This window comes from Sminthopsis crassicaudata, chromosome 4, assembly GCF_048593235.1.
Source record: "Sminthopsis crassicaudata isolate SCR6 chromosome 4, ASM4859323v1, whole genome shotgun sequence".
In the NCBI taxonomy this organism is placed as follows: Eukaryota; Metazoa; Chordata; class Mammalia; order Dasyuromorphia; family Dasyuridae; genus Sminthopsis; species Sminthopsis crassicaudata.
The window spans coordinates 18976421-18999109 of record NC_133620.1 but is presented as its reverse complement, the minus strand read 5'-3'; the positions used below and the strand labels follow the sequence as shown (position 1 = coordinate 18999109).

Here is a 22689-nt window from a genome sequence, read left to right as displayed (position 1 = left end):
TGTTGTCTCTCCCAGCTCCTAGAGGGTAGGGACCTTGTTTTTGCTTTCCTTAGCGCCTGCCCCAGTGCCTGGTATATAGTAAATATATAACATTATTCATCGACTCCATATATTCCTTCCAGTAGAATGTAAGTACCTTAAGGACAGGGACTATTTCCATTTTTTCAGTCCAATAACCAATGGAGCTCATGGCGTTTAATGCATGCTAATTTAATTCCTTTTCATTCATTTATATGTCTTTTGAAATGAACTGAATTCTTTTGAAGCTCTTTTTCATATGAATTCTAGATGGGCCTTCGTTTAAACTTTTCTACCTATGAGTTTTAGTTCTCTTCTCTAGGGCCAAGTAGAAAATGTCTAATCATCTTTCTTTTTTTTTGAGATGATGGCCCTTTAAATATTCAAAGGTAGAACTTAAAGATCAGAGATGTTTGTTGAATTGAATTAAATCTCTCTTAAGTCTCCTTTTCTCCAGGTTAAATATTTCTCATTTGCAGTTCATAGAGTCTCAGACTTTTAGAACTGGAACGGATTCTCAGGGATTAGCCAGGCTAATTCTGGCATTTTATTGATGAGGAAACTAAAGCCAAAAGGAGGAGGTTAGCTTTCTCAAGGTCACCACACTGGTTAATACAAGCTAGAACTCAAATGCAGATCTCCAGCACCCAGACAACTTAGGACCTCAGGCAAAACATATGTTTCTGGCTAAGATTCAATCAACTATTGCACATGTCCTAAGGATATTCTATTTGGAATGGACTATGTGCAACCTTGGGAATACAGAGGCTTTTAAAAATTAAACAACTGACCCTCAAGGAGCCTGCATTCCACCAAAATGGACCTGTGCAAATAAACACATAATCAATATAATCATTTCTCTTCATCGAGGGCTCTAAGCTTTGCCATCACCTGTCAAAATCAGTTTTGAGCCTTGCAAAAGCCCTTTGATACATGTTATCACCCCCGTTTTACAGATGAAGAAAATATGGTTGATGAGTTTTACTTGATTTGTCCAGGATCATAAGGCATATAAGTGCCTCAGGCTGGATTTGAATTCACACCTTTCTGACTCCACGTGTTCTAATTTCAAAGTAATTGGAGAAGTAAGAGGGAGGACAAACATTTGGGAGGTCAGGAAATGTTTTATATAGGATGGAACACGAATTAATCATTGAAGCAATCTAGAGCTCCTCAGAGGTAGAAAGGAAGAGGAACATCCTTCTAGACATGGGGGACAAACTGAGCAATGGATGGAAGCAGGAGCAAGGTTGTTTGTGTAGCACTGGAAAGCATACAAGCCGGGTTGTTTGAGGAAGCTCTTTTTCCTTTTCCATTTATGATCACAGAATGCCAAGGATGAAAAAAACTTCAGAACATGTGATGTTAGAACAACAACAAATAGTAATAAGCCTTTATGTAGCACTTTGCAAAGCACTTTACAGGTTATCTTGACTTATCTTCACAATTCTGAGCAGTAGGTGCTATTATTATCCCTATTTTACAGAAGAAGAAACTGAGGTAGACAAAGTTAGGTAGCTTGCCTAGGGTTATACAAAACTAGTAAGTTTCCAAGGCTAAGTTCAAATTCAGAATCTCCTAATTCAGGTTCAGTGTTCTATCTACTGTGTACTTAAGTTATTTTAATGTCATTATTGTTATTATTACTTTTAATAATAATAATAATAGACTAGTAAGGGCAATAGTATGATGGCAGAAGTTATATAGTACTTGCAAATTTGTAACGTGCTTTACATATGCAAGCTCATTTGATTCTCACAAAAATATTGAAAAGTAGGTATTATTATCTCCATTTTTCAGATGAGGAACTGAGGCTAAGAAGGGTTAATCGGCTTGCTCAGTATCTAGCACCTGACACCAAGTCCAGACCTGTGTCTATTGCACTATTTAGGTGTCTCAAAGTGAAGAGTCCTGAGAATACAGTCAATCAGTCAATTAATACACCCTCATCTATTAAGTGCCCATTATCTTTGAACTATGCATGAGGGACATAAATACTAAAGTATCCCTCATTACAAAGAGCTCTGTGACTCAAGGAAGAGCTGCTCAAAGGAGCTGAGGGGCTGGAGTGAGACATGCTGGGAGCCCTAGCACAGGAAATGAGAATTAACTGATGAAAGACAGAGGAAAGAGACAGAGAGATAGAGGGAAGACAGATGGGGAGAAAGAAAAGGAGGAAGGGGAAGTGGGGTAGGGAAGGAAGGAGGAAGAAAGAGAGAGGAAAGGGAAAAAAAGACAGAGAGACAAATACAGAAACAGAGAAACAGGTACAGAGACAAAGACACAGAGACAGGCAGAGAGATGGAGACAGTGAGAGACACAGAAAGAGATAAAGACAAAGAAAAATTGTACACTATTTCACAGTCCTGTTCCTTTTGTACAGCAAAAAACTGTTTGGATATCTATCTATCTATCTATATTGTATTTAATTTATACTTTAACATATGTAACACGAGTTGGTCAACCTGCCATCTGGGGGAGAGGGTAGGAAGGAGGGGAAAATTAGAACAAAAGTTTGGCAATTGTCAATGTTGTAAAATTACCTGGGTGCATATATCTGGTAAATAAAAAGCTATAATTAAAAGAGAGAGAGAGAGAGAGAGAGAGAGAGAGAGAGAGAGAGAGAGAGAGAGAGAGAGAGAGACAGAGACAGAGACAGACAGAGAGAGAGAGAGAGAGAGAGAGAGAGAGAGACAGAGACAGAGACAGAGACAGACAGAGACAAGAGAGAGAGAGACAGAGAGACAGAGAGACAGAGAGAGACAGAGACAAGAGAGAGAGAGAGAGAGAGAGAGAGAGAGAGAGAGAGAGAGAGAGACAGAGAGACAAGAGAGAGAGAGAGAGAGAGAGAGAGAGAGAGAGAGAGAGAGAGAGAGAGAGAGACAGAGACAGAGACAGATGGAGACACAGAAAGAGATAAAGACAGGCAGACAAAAAGATAAAGATGGAGAGACTGAAAGAGACAGAGATATAGAAGGACACAGAAAGAGATAGACACAGAGGAAGGGAAGGGAAAAGGCAGGAAGAAGGAAGGAAAGGGAGAGAGAAATGAATGGGAAAAAAACAATGTAGGGAAACAGCCTAGAACATAGAATGAATATAGAATTTGAGAACTGCATGAGATCTTAGAATTTAAGACATTAGGACGCAATATTGGAGTTAGAACCTTAGTGAGAATTTTGCACAGCTCCCAGATTTACACTTGAAAATGGAGAAGTAAATGTGTGATGGAAGAATAGCCCAACACATGTGTCATGCTTTGCTCCTGCCCCAAGGCCTGGCCCAGTGTAGAGCCTGAAGTTTCTGCTCACTAGATGAAAGACTGTCCCTGGGCCATATCCTCTGGGCTGCCCTTCCAAGTGCTCGCTCCCTCCAATGAGCCATCTTTGAAACACTTAGTGGGATTCACTGCCCAGAAGGCAGAGTATTTATTTACCAAGGGCATCTCAGCTAAACTTTTTCAAGGAAGCAGTAAAGCCAGGTCTTCCCCAAAATAAATGAGGTCATTGGTCAGAAAAAGCAGATGAGATTAATGGGAATGGATCCTTCTTCTTCCCAAGTGGGTGGAGGCGGGAGGCCCCAGAGCTTCTCAGAGCCAAATTGAAAAGTGAGGGACAGAGACCAAAGTCAGTAAGAGATAACAAAACTGGTAGGAAGCCATCAGGCAGCAGGGGCAGGAGAAAAACCTACTGCTCTGCAGCCAAATGGCATCTTCCAGGCAAAGAAAGAAAATAACTATCATGGCTGGTCTTAGATGGAAGTTTGAAAGTTAGAAAACTGCCTCTAGACATTTATTGGTTGTGTGATCCTGGGAAAGTCACTTAACCCCAGCCCACTTCAGTTTATTCAATTGTAAAAAAAAAGGGAAAATACACCTATCTCTCAGGATGTTGTAAGAATCAAATGAGATCATATAGGTAAAGCACTTAGCCTGGTACACAGTAGGTGCTATATAAATGCTGATTAGCTCCTCTTTCTTTCTCTACTTTCCTACTCACTACCAGGGAAACATACTTAACCTCTTCAAGCCTCAGTTTCCTTGTCTGAAAAAAAGGAGATGATTGCTAAAGTTCTCTTTACCTGTAGATCGAGGATCCTCTGAGCTGTTCCATGATCTACTGACCATCAAGGGAGAGAGATGCTGCCCTATGGGAGGTCTCCTTGTTTTGTGTCCTGTGACCTTGTGCTTGACCTTCTTCTACTGCACACGCTCTATTCCAAACTGACTTACTTGTGGCTTCTCAAATGTGCCGCCTTCTGCCCCTGCTTCTAAGACTCCACCCCTTCCTTCAGCCCTCATCTCATGTACCACCTGCTACTAGGATGTCTTTCCTGATCTTTTCTGAAAAATTAGCCTTCTTGCCTTCCCCAGTGTTTTATTTACTTATTTAGGACATCTTTTACCCACCCAATAGAACAAAAGCTCCATGGGGAATGGAGTTGATTTTAATTTTGTCTTTGTGTCCTCAGCAGCAAACCTTGTACCCTTCACCCCCTCTAGTCCGGAGCCATCCTTTTATTGATGTAATGCCCCCTGTCATCTCTTTTATAGCCCCCCCCCAGTTCCTTCAATGAATACTAATATTCTGGGGATAGAAGCTCTCTCCATGTCCTGGTGCCTTCACCCTACTTGCCCGCCTACTGGCCAAAGTCCTGCTGCCTGACTTTTTGAAAGGAAGGAAGACTTATTTCCCGAGTTCAAGTGCAGCTTCAGATGGTTTTTACTAGCTCTGTGACCCTGAGTGAGTCATTTAACCTGGAAATTTTTTTCTCATCTGAAAAATAAGCTGGAGGAAGAAATGGCAAGCTCCTCCAGCATCTCTGCCAAGAAAATCTCAAATGGGGTCACAAAGAATCAGACACAACTGAAAACGACTGACTACCAAACACGAATATACTATTTCCCCACTATTTTTAAATTTACTACAAATTTATTGTTTCCTCTTGGTAGGATGGAAGCCCCCTTGAGGGTAAGAACTGCTTTCCTTTTTGAATTCCCCAGTGTCTTGCTCAATGTCTGACCCAGAATTGGTGCTTATTAAATGTGGGTTAAATTGAAATGCCTTGAGCTGTCAGTGTGAGGTTCGGGTTAGAGATGATTTTTCCAGTTTTATAGATAAAGAAATTGAGGCTCAGAAAGTCCCGTGACTTGTTCAAGATTCCCCAGCTGGATCCCAGGCCTTTTGGTGCCCGGACAGTGAGCCCTGTTTTAGCCTCGTCCCGCTGTCGCCAGGAGGCACCGGCACCAACTCACTCATGGCAGGTAATGAACCCGAGCGGCTCACGCTTGTTTCCAATCATCCATCAAATCCCACTTCTGGAATCAGCCCCATCTGAGGGAGAGGCACATGTTGTGACACAATCCAATAAAAAATAAATGAAGGAAATGACTTTATTTCTGACTTCATCCATCTCTTATTTGAACAGCGAATACACTAGTTAAAGTTTATACACAGCCTGTCGGGAAACTCATTCTCCTGTGAAATATGCTTATGGTTAGCTTTGATGTGAAGAATCCCTGCTTGTTTTCAACAGGTTTGGGGAGGAGAGAGAAAGGGAGGGAAGGAGAAGGGGAAGAGAGATACAGATAAAGAGAGACAGAGACAGAGATACAGAGAGAGAAGAGAGACAGAGACACAGACAGACTGAAAAGCAAAAACAAAAATAGACAGAGACAGAGACAGAGATAGACCCAGACAGAGAGATAGAGACACAGAGAGAAGAGAGACAAAGACAGAGATAGAAAGAAAGAGACAGAAGAGAAAGAGACAGAGATAGAGCTAGAAAGACAAAATCAAAGACAAGATATACAGAGACAGAGAGAGACAGAAAGAGACAGAAAGACAGAGACAGGTAGAGAAGAGAAAGAGACAGAAGGGCAAAGAGAGAGAGAAAAACAGAAACAAAGACAAAGATAGACAAAGAGACAAAGACAGAGACAGAAAGAAACTGAGACAGAGAGAGGAGAGAGAGGCAGAAACAGAGACAAAGACAGAAAGACACAGAAAGACAGAAACAGAGAGATAGACAAAGACAGAGACAGAGATAGAAAGAGACTGAGACAGAGACACATACAGAGAGAGAGAGAGAGAGAGAGAGAGAGAGAGAGAGAGAGAGAGAGAGAGAGAGAGAGAGAGGAGAGAGAGACAGAGAGAGAGGAGAGAGAAGGGAGAGAGAGAGAGAGAGAGAGAGAGAGAGAGAGAGAGAGAGAGAGAGAGAGAAACAGAGAGAGAGGAGAGAGAGACAGAGAGAGACAGAGAGAGACAGAGAGAGAGGAGAGAGAGACAGACAGAGAGGAGAGAGAGAGAGAGACAGAGAGAGAGAGAGAGAGAGAGAGAGAGAGAGAGAGAGAGGCAGAAACAGACAAAGACAGAAAGACACAGAAAGAGAGAAACAGAGAGATAGACAAAGACAGAGACAAAGAGACAGAGACAGAGACAGAGAAACAGAAAGTGACTGAGACAGAGAGACAGAGAGAGAGAGAAAGAAACAGAGAGAGAGAGAGAAAAGGGGTTGGGGGAGGGAAAGCTTTCTCTAGGACTGTCTCACAGACTCCCCAAACCTCAGTGTCATGGAAAAGATCCCAGAGGCAATCTAATCCAAATAGTAACTGACCCAAATTATCATCTGTCCTCCATCTCCCCAGCCTTTGCTTGAAGTCCTTTAAGGAAGCCGGGACCCCCCTTCTCATCTCTCCAGGGAGCCTATTTCGCTTTGAGATTGCTCTAATCACTAGGAATTATTTCCTAACATGGACCCTCCATTTTTCACCATGCAGCTTCCACCCCTTGCTGCCAGTTTTGCCCTCTCGAGGTCAAGTAAAGCAAGAGAAAAATCTTAAAATTCTTGTCAAATATCTTCTTTGGAAGGGAGAAGGCCCCAATATCATACTGGGGACATAATTTTTAGTTAACAAAATCTGTGCCCTAAGGCTACTTCAAAATGTAGAGAGAAGAAATTTCAATCCAGAAAAGGGCCCCGGAGGCTCAGTTTCAATTTAGGGTGATATGGACCCAGCCTCCAACAGGGCAGCTGCAAACTCACAGCCAGAAAGGTGCCACAGAAGAGAACCAGCCTTTCATGAATATTTATTAAATCAAAGGGAATAGTCTTAATATCAGTGAAGAGTAAGATGAATTCACTCTTTATCCCACACCCCCAAGAGCTCCAAGTCTGTTTTTATTTCTCCCTACTTTCTCCTCCGTCTCTGTCTCTCCCTCTATTTCTGTCTCTTCCCTTCTCCTTATCCCCCATCTCTTCTGTTCTTTCTTCCTCTTTTTTTTTTTTCTTTTTTCCTCTCATCTACCTTCCTTTTTCCTCTTCAATTTCCATCCTCCCCTCTCTCCCTCTTCCCCTCCTAATAGTATATGTCTTAGGGTATGGATACAAAGAAAAGTAAGGAGAGTGGTACGAACCCTCAGAAAACTTGAGATGTGATTGAGGAGACAACAAACAAGATTCAAACCAGGATAAACTGGAGATAATCACAAGAGGGCATGAGCCAGCAGGCAGGGAAATCGGGAAGAGCTTCTTATAAAGGGAAGAAAGTTAACTGGGACCTGAAGGGAGCCAGGAGACAGAGATGAGTAAGGAGAGCACCACAGGGAAAATGCCTGAAGGCTGGGGATGGAGTGTCCCTTATGAGGAACAGCAAGAGAGCCAATGTCATTGGCTTTCTTCACGCCCTGACTACATAAGTATCGAATTGAAGAAGACTCCAGTTCAAATCCCATCTCAGACATGGTAAGTTATTTCTCTGGCAAGTCACTTAACTCCCCTGTGCCTTGGTTTATATATATATATATACATATATATAAAATAAATTTTATAAATTTATATTATAAGTCATATTATATCTTATATAAATTATATATTATACATCGAATATATAAACATAAAATATAATAAATTAAATATAATGTAAATATATGAATGTATACATATGTATATAAATATAATATATATATATAAGTTTATATCTATATCTATCTATCTAAAGTTTAGACTTAATGGCTTCCAAAATCCCATCCATGAGTCTGATTCTGTGACCCTGAGTTAGTTGAACTATATTAACCCACTGCCTTCGCTCCTGTCCCATGAGTGCTTCAAGTTAATATTTCACCAATATGGTGTCTGTCTGACCCGTAATTTTAACTAGTTAAAGATTTTCCAGGGCTGGGCTTTGATTCAGTTGAGCATTTCATGGAGAAAAGCAAGTCAAGTTCCTCCAAGTCCCAAATCCCAACGCCTTCCCTTAAAGATAGCAGAAAGACTTAAAAAGCCCACATGCCTGCAAATGCCTTCCCTGTAGTATTCAGTACATAGCATTATTGTGATCAATTTAGTCTTCTTTTCTCCCCTTAAAAGGATTAAGCACGGGTTCCCCTCAAAAGCACAGAGGGTTTCCATAGGATGCCTATATTACTCCTGGGCAGAGTATCATTTGCAAATTTGCAAATTTATAACATATCCGTGATTTTGTGAGCAAAGAGAATGGTCGGGATGGGAACTCCTCTCCTTCTGGCCCCAAATAAGGATGTCTCCCTTATCTGGCGATGACTTATTTTAGAAGACAAATTTGAAAACTTGCTTGAGGTACATACATGTTAAATTACTTGCCCATCTTCCCACCACTGGTGGGTATCAAAAGAAAGACCTGAACAATGATATTCCTGGTTCTCTGCTCCTTACTCTAGTCAGCATACAAACCTTCAATCATTTATGCTTTAAATTGGGTACAAACTACCACTGTGTGATCCTGGGCAAGACTCTTAATATTCCAGTGTTGTAGGCAACTCTCGAATACAGTAAGTTTCAGGACAGTTATTGAGTTTCATGGGTGGAAAGAGTCTCCATAATAAGAGTTCCCATTGCTGCTGAAATAAGAAATTCTCCCTTCCCCAATTTTATAAATGTGTAATATATATATATATATACATATACATATACATATACGTATACATATACATATATATATATGTATATGTATATTATTACATATATATGATAATATAATACATATGTATATGCACATATACAAACATATACATGTACAAACACAAAATAGATGATCTCAGGACAATATATAGCAATATACATATATATGAATACATATGTATATGCACATATACAAACATATACATGTACAAACACAAAATAATGATCTCAGGACACTGAGGTTCTGAGGGAGAAGTGAATTGACAAAGATCACATAGAAGATATACATCCAAAGTAGAATCTGAAGTCATTTTCCTCTTAATATTTCCATGCCGCCTCTCATATATATATATATGAATTAGTATGTATTTATAGGGCACACATTATATTTTGAGGGTACATGAACCTTATGAGAGAGAACATTTTATTATTGTTTTATTTATTATTATTGTCATTAGTGGAGAGAATAACTTCGTATATACATATATTTGCATATATATACATATTTTATGCATATATATATATGTGAATGCATCTCTATCTATATAGTGTGTGTGACACAAATGAACACATCTATTCCCCATCTATAATCCCATTCTCCCATGAGAACTACCCTTTCTTTTCAGTTCCTTCCTTCCCACTCCCCAAACCATGCTGTCATAGTCTTGACCTGTGATTTGGAAAGAGAAACATGGCTAATAGAAGGGAAAGAAGACGCTTACAGGAAGACTTGGCATTTTAGCAAACCCCACTAACAAATCAGGAATGACAGGCCACTCAATGAAAGAGGTTCTCCCGGTCCACAGCCTGTGTCGGTAGAGGCCTGAAGCCAGCCCCCCTCCCTTATAGCCGACAGCCCAACAATGCCGCACTGTAAGTCCCACAGACCCAGTTGGAACGCTCCTCCCCAGGCTCCCTCTGAAGTTTATGTGTTCCTAGATAGTCTGTCATCCATCAGCCTGGCAAGGCGCATTACGGCTGCAAAGGAAGGGATACGCATCCGCTTACCTTTCTTTCTGGAGTCTCTCTTGGTGCTGGATTTAACAGCCACTTGCAGGTCTGTCTCCGTTGACATCCTATTATATCCTTAGTCCTCTTCACACAGATCCAGTGTCTTGGGCAGGCTCATTGAGAATTCCTCTCCCAGAGAACGGCTTCTCCCTTCAGATACTATGCCCACCGACAGCACATCTCACTCGCTCCACTCGAGGGCTGAAACACAAAACAACAATAGTGATCTTAATGGTCAGCTAGGCAAAGCAAATCGGGGAGATGAGAACACAAGTGAAGGGACCCTCATTCTCCCCCACCATAATTCACAAGGTAATGGAAGGGGTCGGACATGACAAAAGATGCAAGGATCTTTCAGTAAACTCAACATGGCAAAGGCCAGACTGAGACCAAAGTCCTAGGTATGAGCCTGGACAAGGAGGGGCTGGGAGTTCGAGGGCCTCTTTTCCACATTGTTCAATCTGCCTCTTTTTTTGCCTGGTGATAATCCAAATTATACGCCAAGAATGACCCAAGAACAGATATGGAGAGTTTTCTAAGGGGAGGGGCATACTTCAGACAAGCTGGATCTGCATCCTGGCAGCCAAGAAGGGCTTCTGAGAAGTGACTCACGGCCTTTCCTGCAATGGTGGAGAGCAGCGGGGCTATGAACTTGACACACAATCAGGTTTTAAGGGCTGGATGACAAATGTGAGTTATATAAAACTTTCCCACAAGCCAATTTGTGGTGCCAGGTTTGGAGGGTATGCTGTGGCTCTAGCTAGATGGTAAGGTGAGAATAAGAAGTAGAGGACAAAAGAATAAGATTGGGAGAAAAAGATGGAGGAAGGGGGAGAGAGAACAGGATGAGGACTAAGAATAAGGGAAGGAAGAAAAAAGAGCAGAGAAAAAGAAAGGAAAGAGAGAATGAGAGACAGAAAGGAGAAGAAATAACTCAGAGAGGAAAGGAAAGATTAGAAAGCAAGAGGAAAGAAGAAAAGGAGAGACACAAAGACAGAAGAAGAAAGGAAGAGAGAGAGAGGAGAGAGAGAGAAAGAGAGAATTAGAGAGAGAGAGAGAAAGAGAGAATGAGAGAGACACAGAGAGAGAGAAGAGAGAGAGACAGAGACAGAGAGAGAGAAACAGAGACAGAGAGAGAGACAGAGAGAGAGAGAGAAGAGAGAGAGAGAAAGGAAAAAGAAGAAGGAAGGGAGAAGAGGAAGAAGGGAAGAAGAAGCAGAAGAAAAAGTAAGAGAAGAAGGAGGAGAAGGAAAAGTAGAGGAGGAAGAGGAAGGATAAACATAAAAACAGACTAGAACTCATTAGCTGAGTATTATTGTCAGGAAGCCTATCTATATCAGACCATGGAGAAAGAGAAAAAGACCTCTGTTGGTTCCAAGAGCTCTGAGGTAGGATCATAAAAATAATTTGCACTTACTTGGCGGCTTAAAGTCTGCCAAGTACTTTGCCCATACCAGCTCTCAGCAGTAGTTAGCAAAAGTTTTATGTCTGTTTCACAGATGAAGCAGAGCCCTGGCCACAGACCCACAACCTGGAGATCACCTCTCCTAATTTGAATTCCAATATTTATAGCCATAGGCCATGTTGCCTCTGAATGGCCCATGTGGGTCCAAAGTCATAACTCTTAACTTCCCATCCTCTGTGACCACCTGTAATTCCTCTAACCATAAGATCTCCTGATTCCATAGTACTTATAAAGAACAAATGCCATTTAGGAGGTAGATTTCAAGATTACCCCGTACTACAGATGAAGAAACTGAGGACATGGACACACATGAGGAAGCCTTTGGAGCCAGAATTCAAACCAAATGACAGTATCCCTGATCCCAGACCTAGATCTGGAAGGGTCCTTGCAGTCCATCTGGCTGAATATCCCTTTATTAGAGAGAAGGAAACAGAAGTCTGAAGAAGTTAAATAAGTAGTCCAGCATCACAGGTTAACAAATGGTGGAACTGGATTTAAACCCAACTCCAACCCCAGTGGTTTTTGCATCAGCCAACCTGTCCCCATCTCTACTCCAATTCTAGTTGTCTTTCCACAATGCCAGGGCCCTTGGTCTTCAGGGTCCCAGAGATGATGGACAATCACAGCAAGGCAATGGGGATGGGAATGGAGAAGTGGTGAGGAGCCAAGAGCCAAGAGTCTGCTTGACCAACACCGAGGCTGATGTTTATGCTACCAAAAGCTTAAATCAACCTAAACTTAAACTTAAAGGTAAATTTATTGAATGGTGATTGCTGGCATGAATATAATTTCTCTTTGGTAGACCTGAGAACATGGTAACAGGATTAAGAATAAAGAGAAAGAGTAAAAAGAAGGAGCCATCCCCAGCCTCTCTTACTTCTACTACCTTCCCTCTATTAGCTATCTCCTATTTATTTTGTATGTAGCTTGTTGTGGAAATTTGTGCTTCTGTACTATCTCCCTTAGTACTTTGTGAGCTCCGAGCTCCTTGAGGGTAGGAACTGCCTTGTGCCTCTTTTTTATATTCTTAGAGCTTAGCACAGTGCCTGGCTCAAATTAAGTGAGGGGTTATACAAATATTGAGTGGATTGATTGATTAAAATCAACATAATAATAGTCCCTACCTCCCAGGGTTTTAATGAGGATCAAATGAGATAATATTTATAAAAGGTTTAGCATGATGCAGGGAATATATTAAACACTTAATATAACCACTCTTCTTTCCTCTCCCCCTCCTTCCTTCTTTCCTTCGCTTCCCTTCCTCCCACTTTCATCCTTCTTTTCTTTCTTCTATCCCTCCCTCATTCCTTCCTTCTGACCTCTCTTGTTTCATTCCTTCCTTCATTTCTTGCTGCCTGCTTCCTTTCTCCCTGCTTCCCCCTCCCTCCTTTTCTTTCTTTCTTTCTTTCTTTCTTTTCTTCTTTCTTTCTTTCTTTCTTTCTTTCTTTCTTTCTTTCTTTCTTCCTTCCTTCCTTCCTTCCTTCCTTCCTTCCTTCCTTCCTTCCTTCCTTCCTTCCTTCCTTCCTTTCCTTTTTCTTTCTTTCTTTCTTTCTTTCTTTCTTTCTTTCTTTCTTTCTTTCTTTCTTTCTTTCTTTCTTTCTTTCTTTCTTTCTTTCTTTCTTTCTTTCTTTCTTTCTTTCTTTCTTCCTTCCTTCCTTCCTTCCTTCCTTCCTCCTTCCCTCTTCTCTTCCTTCCCTCTTCTCTCCTTCCCTCTTCCTTTCTTCTTTCCTTCCTTCCTTTCTTCTTTCCTTCCTTCCTTCCTCCCTCCCTCCTCCCTCTTCTCTCCTTCCCTCTCTTCCTTCCTTCCTTCCTTCCTTCCTTCCTTCCTTCCTTCCTTCCTTCCTTCCTTCCTTCCTTCCTCCCTCCCTCCTCCATCTTCTCTCCTTCCTTCCTTCCTTCCTTCCTTCCTTCCTTCCTTCCTTCCTTCCTTCCTTCCTTCCTTCCTTCCTTCCTTCCTTCCTTCCTTCCTTCCTTCCTTTCTTTCTTTCTTTCTTTCTTTCTTTCTTCTTCTTTCTTTCTTTCTTTTCTTTCTTTCTTTCTTCCTTCCTTCCTTCCTTCCTTCCTTCCTTCCTTCCTCCTTCCCTCTTCTCTCCTTCCCTCTTCTCTCCTTCCCTCTTCCTTTCTTCTTTCCTTCCTTCCTTCCTTCCTTCCTTCCTTCCTTCCTTCCTTCCTTCCTTCCTTCCTTCCTTCCTTCCTTCCTTCCTTCCTTCCTTCCTTCCTTCCTTCCTTCCTTCCTTCCTTCCTTCCTTTCTTTCTTTCTTTCTTTCTTTCTTTCTTTCTTTCCTTTCTTTCTTTCTTTCTTTCTCCCTCTCTCCTCCCTCTTCTCTCCTTCCCTTCCTTCCTTCCTTCCTTCCTTCCTTCCTTCCTTCCTTCCTTCCTTCCTTCCTTCCTTCCTTCCTTCCTTCCTCCCTATGCTGTCATTAATGAATTTTAAGTCATCTCTCTGATATACATCCCCATTCTACAAAAAATGTTGCTATTCAAGAACCTCCAAAAGGTCTTACAAATTTGGGAAGTAAGGAGATAACATGCACATGTGCATGCATATATGCACATCTGTCTGTATGGACAGAAAAGTCTCCTTGGTTCCTAATAAACAGGGAGAGACGTCCTGGCAGCTTAGCGAGATAATGCCATTACCTGGACCCAGTCCCTTCTTGATTTCTTAAGAAGTTAAAAACACTGGGCCATATCTACAAGGGAATATTTCAGAAACGCATTTATCTGTAATTCAGGAGAATCAAGTCCACCACAACCTGGAATAACGTGACAATTAAAATCATTTTTTCTCCTCCCACCCCTTGCAGAAGCTATGAAATTCTATCAGAGAAATTCAGACTCTTCCCGAATTTTGAAAAGCTTCAATAATGTTTCTTGGCGCCATGCAAGCTCTGGTAATTTAATATTCCTGAAGTGTGTCAGGTTTTCTATAATGAGCTCTTCACATCGAGATGTACACTACAGACGCTCTGGCTGTCTAGGATGAGGGCTGAGCCATGGGGAAGCCTTGGCTCACACGGGACGGAATTCAACCCCCAACAATAAACGAGGCAGAGGGAACAGGAGCACAAAGCTCATGAGGCCTGGAACGGAAAGGGAATACACACTTATGTGCACATGCACATGCATGCACATGTGCATGCATGTATGCAGTAATGGGCAGGGCGCACAAATACATAAAATACTGTGGCCAAAAGAAACCTCAGGAATCCTTTAGTCAGCAAGTTCTGAACCCTGAGGTCCTAAACTTGCTCTTTTTGGTGTTTTTCATTTTGATAACTAGGTTTCCAGATATAATTGTTTTTTTTTGTTTTGTTTTGTTTTGTTTTGTTTTGTTTTGTTTTCTTTCTAATTAGGTTCAGAGCCATTATTCAAATCAAATGACAGTATCCCTGACCCCAGACCTAGAGTTGGAAGGGCCCTCGCAGTCCATCAGGTTGAATATCCCTTTTTAAAGAGATTTTATTTGATGTGATTTCAAGACATGATTCTGAGAAGCAGTCTCTAGACTTCTTCAACCTGGCAAATGAGAAAATGCCTTAGAAAAAGGGTTTAAGCCTCTGCATTTAGTCCAATCCATCATTTTGAGAGGAAACAATGGAGGAAAGAGAAATGACTTGTGTAAATGCTCCTTCAAGGAAAAAAAAGAGTTAGGCTATAAAGCCTTTGGTCTCCAGATTCAGTTCCTTCCAGTCAACTACTGGTTCTTTGGCTTTCCTCTTCCTCTTCCCTCCTCACCTCTTTTCTCTCACCCTTCACTTCTCTGTCTCTCTATCTCCCTCTGTTTGGGTTTCTGTCTTTTATTTCCTCTATTTGTCTGTTTTTTCTCTGTCTCTCCTCTTTCTCTATTTTTCTGATTCTGCTTCTATCTTTCTACTTCTCTATCTCTGTTTCTATCTGTCTCTATTTTTCTTTTTCTATGTCTCTGTTTCTCTCACTGCATGTTTCTCTTTCTCTGTCTTGTCTTTGTTTATTTTTTTCTCTCTATTTCTCAATTTTGCTCCTATCAGTATCTTTCTCCTTCTCTTTGTTCTGAATCTCTCTTTCTGCTTCTCTCTGTTTTTATTTTTCTCTGTTCTCTCTCTCTGTCTCTCTTTCTCTTTCTCTGTCTCTCTCTGTCTCTCTGTCTCTATCTCTCTTTCTCTCTCTCTCTCTCTCTCTCTCTCTCTCTCTCTCTCTCTCTCTCTCTCACACACACACACACACACACACACAGACACACACACACACACACCCCACACTTAAAAATAGCAAGAAGATGAGAAAGATAGCTAAATAGCTATAGAGCAGATGACAATATTAAGATCAAAGATGACCTCAAGAAGTTAGAATGTTGGGCTAAAACTAATGTAATGGAATTAAATAGGAATAAATATCAAATCTTCCATGTGGGCTCAAATATTCAATTTCCTGACTATAAAATGCAGGAAATGTGATTTTTAAAGAAGAGAAAAAAAAGAAATTCACATAACAAAAAGTGCTGTGGGCTCCAATGCTCTGTAATGGTGTAACAAGGTACCCAAAGAGCTCTGGCCACCTTGCCAAAGTAACCAAAATCTAGTGTCTGGGACAAAAGGGAATTTATGTGTCACTGGCCTCTGTCAGACCTGTTTTGTGGTGTAATATCCGGGCTTGGATTATACTTTAGAATGTGCGCCTTAGGAAATACAATCATAAGTTGGGCAGTCAGGTTGAGGAAGAACATGGGAAAGTCTCTCAAAGTCTCCCTTCAAAGGCTTTGTCCTAAAGATCAAAGGAGGAAGTGCCCTGAAAATATTTTGTCCATTCCCCTGAACAGAGCAGAGAATAGCAAAGATGGACTCTAAATGAACAGAGATACAAAAAGAAATAGCACAGCACAATCAAAATGGCAGGAAAGTGGAGGAAATGCTTGAAGAATCTATAAACCAAAAAAGCAACCTTGAAGAAAGATCTCAGAAAGACAATTGAAGAGCCACTGGCATCTTAGAAATAAATACACATGATGGAACCAAGAGCCAAAATGATGCTTCGAGGTAATGGGGCGATGGGGCTGTGGCCATTCTTAGAGTTCCCAGCAATACCTTCCTTAAATACTACAGCTAAATACTAACCTCCCATACATGGAAATGGCGGAACAGTTAGAGGAAAGATAAAATCACTTGATAGAGTCACCAAAGACCCAGATTTGGAGAACAACTCAGGGTAAACTCCTACACACTGTGCAAATCACCAGCAGGGATACCATCAATCCCATTAGAGCCCTATGGTCCTGTAATAGACAAAAATCATGTCATCTGGCCACCTCATTTGACACATAAGGAAACTGAGGCCTACAGGACTAAACTAACTGCTTTGAAGTCACAAATTTATCAATATTAAAATCAGACCTTGAATGCAGGACTGTTCTCTTTTTCCTGAAACAATTGGGGTTAAGTGACTTGCCCAGGGTCACATAGTTAGGAAGTGTTAAGTGTCTAAGGCCACATTTGAACTCAGGTCCTCCTGACTTCAGGGCTGATGCTCTATCCACTATACCAGTTATAGGCCCCTCCCAGCACTATTCTTGAACACCAAGGAAAGTCCAAAGTACTGTCATTATTCTGATATTTATCAAGCTCCAACAAGACAATGAGGGTGAGAATGAGATGTGTTACTTTAATCAAATCAAATACACCAAAAGTTGTAGGCGGGGCTTAGTAAATATTACAGGAATTTATTAGACAGCAATTGGGCATCCTTACCAACATTTCATTTAGCTAATGGATCACACTGTTTCATTAAATGTTTATAGCTCAATAATATTTCATTACAGTGATCCTTCTTGTCTCTGGACACAGTAGGGTGGCTTAGTACAAACAAAGTCAGTAATGTCTAAATTGATAATCCTCTTGTGTGGATAATCTTCCTTCCTTCCTTCCTTCTTTCCTTCCCTCTTCCTCTCCTTCTTTGGTTTACACCAAGGATCTGATTTCATTATAGGGAACTCATTCATCATTGTACATCATTATCTTTCTTTCTTCTTTCCTTCATTCCTTTATTTTCTTTGTTTTACATGAAGAATCTATGATTTCAGAGAGAACTCATTCACCAATGTACTTTATAATCTTTTTCTTATTTTCTTTCTTCCTTCTTTTTTCTGTTTTACATTAAGAATCTATGATTTTATCAGAGAGAACTCGTTTAGCAGTGTACTTTATAATCTTTTCTTTCCTTTCTTCCTTCCTTCCTTCCTTCCTTCCTTCCTTCCTTCCTTCCTTCCTTCCTTCCTTCCTTCCTTCCTTCCTTCCTTCCTTCCTTCCTTCCTTCTTTCCTTCCTTCCCTCTTCCTCTCCTTCTTTGTTTTACACCAAGGATCTGATTTCATCATAGGGAATTCATTCATCATTGTACTTTATCATCTTTCTTTCTTCTTTCCTTCATTCCTTTTTTTTCTTTGTTTTACATCAAGAATCTATGATTTCAGAGAAACTCATTCACCAATGCACTTTATAATCTTTTTCTTATTTTTTTTTCTTTTTTCTTCCTTCCTTCTTTTTCCTTTCTTTCTTTTCTTTCTTTTCTTTTTTTTTTTTTGTTTGTTTTACATTAAGAATCCATGATTTCATCAGAGGGAACTCATTCACCAATATAGTTTATAATCTTTTCTTTCCTTCCTTCCTTCCTTCTTTCCTTCCTTCCTTCCTTCCTTCCTTCCTTCCTTCTTTCCTTCCTTCCTTCTTTCCTTCCTTCCTTCCTTCCTTCCTTCCTTCCTTCCTTCCTTCCTTCCTTCCTTCCTTCCTTCCTTCCTTCCTTCCTTCCTTCCTTCCTTCCTTCCTTCCTTCCTTCCTTTCTTTCTTTCTTTCTTTCTTTCTTTCTTTCTTTCTTTCTTTCTTTCTTTCTTTCTTTCTTTCTTTCTTTCTTTATTCCTTCCTTCCTTTCTTCATCTTTGGTACTACAGATTATTATTCAAAATACTTCTAATTTCTTTTCCTTTAAAGTCTACAAAGCATTCTGCTGACAAAGTCCCTCTATAGACTTTGTCCCTGTATTCTCTTAACATCATGAGGATACAAGTACAGTACGGAGTGTCTATTGGAAATCTCTCTCTCCTGCTCTCCCCACATTACCTGTACTAGCTTGTCACATTGCCACAAGCCTTGTTCTTCACAGCTCAGTCCTTGAAAAATGTTATTTGGGTTGGGTTGACATTATTTTTTACAAGGAGTATCTCTCATATTAAGGCAACTAGGTGGCGCAGTAGGATAGAGCACTAGGTCTGGAGATAGGAAGACCTGAGTTCAAATGTCTCAGACACTTACTAGCAATGTGACCCTGGAGAAATCACTTAATCCTGCTTGTCTTAGTTTCTTCATCTATATGCTGAAAAAGGAAATGGCAAACTCCTCCAGGATCTTTGTCCCAAAAAACCTCAAATAGGGTCACGAAGAGTCAGACATGACTGATCAACCACAAATCCCTCACATCTAGTCTTTGTGGACAAAAATATTGTGGAAAAGAGGAGATTGGTTCTGTGATACCTCTGGCATGGGGAGTTTCCAATGCAGAAACTACATTTCATAAAAAGTAGTATTTTTTATATTTTGCAAAACTATTGTATATTCTCTATAAAAAACCATTTCTGCCACACATATCCCCCACAAACTGTAATAATTTACGTGGGACTCCAATGTCTGCATCAAATTGTGTAGATAGTTCCAAGAATGAAAATGGAGGTAATTGTTGTACAGAAAAAAAGAAGCGGATAGAAATCTGCTTTTCTGTGAAAGTTGTTGCTCACCTTGTTGCTAGATCCCTGGCTTTGTGGCCAAACATGATTTTAGAAAGTGGCCTGGGGTACGGAGAGATGGAGAACAGTCCTTAAAGGCCATCTACTTCATCTGCCCCATTTTACAGGTGAGCAAATTGGGGCTAAGAGAGCGTGAATGGTAACACAAGAACTTGAATTCAGGTTTTCCTAATTTCAGGCCCTCTACCGATCATATGATGCTATATCGAAGAAAACAATGTCTCTGATGTTTCTGTAACAGTATAATGTTATACTTTCCAGGGACACTCACAACAATATGCATTGAAAAATTACTCTTGGGCAGCTAGGTGGCGCAGTGGATACAACAGCAGCCCTGAATTCAGGAGGACCCGAGTTCAAATCTAGTCTCAGACACTTAACACTTCCTAGCTGTGTGACCCTGGGCAAGTCACTTAACCCCAGACTAAAAACAAAACAAAAGGAAACAAAACAAAACAAACAAACAAAAAAAAAAAAACCAAACAAACAAACAAAGAAACAAAAACGAAAAAATACTCTTAGGCCCATTTTATAGATGAAGAAACAGGTTCATGCAAGTAAAGATACTTTCCTGGGGCCATAAAGCTACTTAAGGGCAGAGCCTTGAAGGCATGAGAAGGCTCCTAGCCTTTCCAGGTTCCAAGGGCTGGGGTCCTTCTAAACTACCTTGTGCCCTATAAATTTAACCGTATAAGGAGTCTCCCTCATGGAGGCCCTTGAGCACAGGGACTGTTCCACTTCTGTAGTGTTTATCTTGGCTATTCCAGCACATGGACAGGTACTGAGCCTTTGATCCCACAGATACAGAGGACTTATTATTCAAAATATTTCTAATTTCTTTTACTTTAAAGTCTATAGAGCATTCTGCTGACAAAGTCCCTCTATAGATTTTGTCCTTGTATTCTCCTAACATCACGAAGATACAAGTACAGTATGGAGTGTCTATTGGAAATCTCTCTCTCTCTCTTGCTCTCCCCCACATGAGGATGCTCCAGATGAGGAACATCTTTCTTCTGAAACTTAAATAATTTTAGGGAGTCACCTGAGGCTCTGAGAGATGAAGTGAATTGGCCAAGATCACACAGCCAGTGAGTGTCAGAGGTGGGAACTGACTTTGGAAAACTCTATCTGCTGTGCTTCTTGCCCCTCATACAGCAGGCGTTTAATAAATGCTTGCTGCCTGATGGATTGAAGATGGTGAGATACAGAGAAATCTGGGCGGCTCCACACTCCTGTCCAGAACCCAGTTCTGGTTGGTTTCTGTGCCTTCTCGATTGTGAGTAATCCTCAGTGTCAGGGAGTCCCTCGGGAACCATGGGAAGAAAAGGCAGGGATTTAATGAGGCTCTCCCATGAATGGAAGCTCAAATAAACAAATGCCTTATTTGGCAGCTTCACCCGCTGATTTCCCTGCGAACATACAGGCATTATTTACTCTCCTCCTCCAAGTGGCATTTCATTATCTTCAAAGTTAACCACGTAGAAGTGAGGAATTGTGTCCAAACATCTGTAAACGGTGAGTTGAACAGTAGTTCTCTAGTTATAATAATGATAACTTACATATCTACAGCCCTTCATGGCTTAAAAAGCACTTTGCATAATAATAACTCCCATTTCTACGGGATTTTGTTTCCCAAAGTGCTTTTCTCACAATAACTCTTCTTGTCACTTTACAGATGAAGAAACTGAGTCTCAGAGAGAAAAAGCAATTTACAAGCTAAGTGATCATGGGTAAGCATCAGTCTCATTTAAACTTGGGTTTTCCAACCACAAGACTTTCTTGGGGTAGCTAGGAGATGCAGTGGATAGAGCACCAGCCCTGAAGTCAGAAGGACTTGAGTTAAAATGTGGCTTCAGATACTTAACACTTCCTGGCTGTATGACCCTGAGCAAGTCACTTAACCCCAATTGCCTCAAAAAACAAAACAAACAAACAAAAACAAAAACAAACAAACAAAAAACTTTCTTAAGGAAAAGTTTCTTAAGGACAAAGGCAGCTGGTGACCCAAAGGGGACAGAGTGCTTGATTAAGAATCCCGGAAGGCCTGAATTCAAATTTGTATTCAGATCCTTACTTGGCTGTGTGACCTAGGACAAGTCATTTAACCTCTGAAACAAAGTTTATCTCATTTTCTTTATCTGTAAAATGAGAATAATAGTGTCTCCTCCCATGGTTGTTGTGAGCATTAAGTGGCATAATAATTGTAAAGCACTTGATGTAGTACCTGTCTCACAGTAAGAGCTATATAAAGTTTATTATTATTATCAATCTCTCCTGTTAGTCCCCTTTCCTCCCAAATATCTGCCATTCACTTTACGTAGTATACATGTATGAACAGACTCCTAGCCATAAGCATGTATGTATATAGTACATATGTGCAAATATGTAATTGTGGATATATTTATTTATATAGACCCATGTATATGGGTTTATATATTTATACTTGTAATATGTGTATGTGTGACTATGTGTGTGAATTTGCATGTGTGTACATATATACACACACATACACACACATATATACACACACATATATTTACACACACTATTCAATTCACCATTTCCATGAAGCTATTTGGGTGCAATTCTCCACTTTTATCTGATTAACTCTGAAGATAATGAAGTGCCATTGAAGGCAAAGAATAAATAATGTCTGCACGTTCTCAGGGAAACTGATGGCTGAAACTATCAAGACATTTGTTTCTTTGAGATTCCATTCACTGCAACACACATATATACATATATACATTTTATACACACACATATATATATATATATAATATGTATATACATATGTGTGTACACCCACACACACAGAACATCTTATTCCCCCCTTCTTAAAATGTGTGTTCTAGAATTGCACGTGTTTAACCTATATTGGATTATTTGCTGTCTAGGAGAGGGAGGAAGGAGGAAGAGAGAGAGAGAGATGTGAAATATAAGGCTTCACAAGGGTCCATGTTGAAAACACTCTGTGTGTATTTTGAAAAATAAAAAATGACTATAAATTTTTTAAAAGAAAAATGTGAATCGGAATGGAAACCACATGTAAACGATTACATACAAAGCAGGTCTCAAAGAGGGATAAACTAGAAATATTCTCAAAGGGAAAGCACTGATATTGATCAATTGATTGACCAGTAACATGGGCACCACATCCCAACGTCAACAGAAAGACCTCAGACGTTGGGAGCAGAAAACATGAACTAAAGTCCTAGCGGATACTTCCTGTCCGTGTGCCTTTGGAGACTGATTGTAGGTGCTATTTTTGGCACCAATTGCCTCATTCATAAACTGTGAGGTCAGGGGATCTCTAGTTGAGATTGTTTCCTCCTCATATGTAAAATGAGGTTGTACACCCACAGGATCTCTAGCTGACATCCTTTCCACTTTTCAATCCCATCTTCTAAATTCTCCCATACTCAGGTTCCAGGCTATTTTCCAGCCTCACACGTGGTCCCTCACTTCCATCATTTTAGCATATAAGTTTT

At 40.5% G+C, this 22689-nt stretch overlaps 1 protein-coding gene across 10 annotated transcripts in view; it reads right to left on the bottom strand.

Moving 5' to 3' along the window:
* The window catches only part of DAB1 (DAB adaptor protein 1), a 1320323-nt gene that overhangs the window by 304402 nt on the left and 993232 nt on the right, over window positions 1-22689 (bottom strand). For all 10 annotated transcript variants that reach the window (XM_074265817.1, XM_074265819.1, XM_074265820.1 and 7 more), the window contains one exon: window positions 9964-10167. In XM_074265817.1, the coding sequence (XP_074121918.1) occupies window positions 9964-10030 (67 nt within the window). In that variant the 5' untranslated portion in view covers window positions 10031-10167. The remainder of the gene's footprint in view (window positions 1-9963; window positions 10168-22689) is intronic.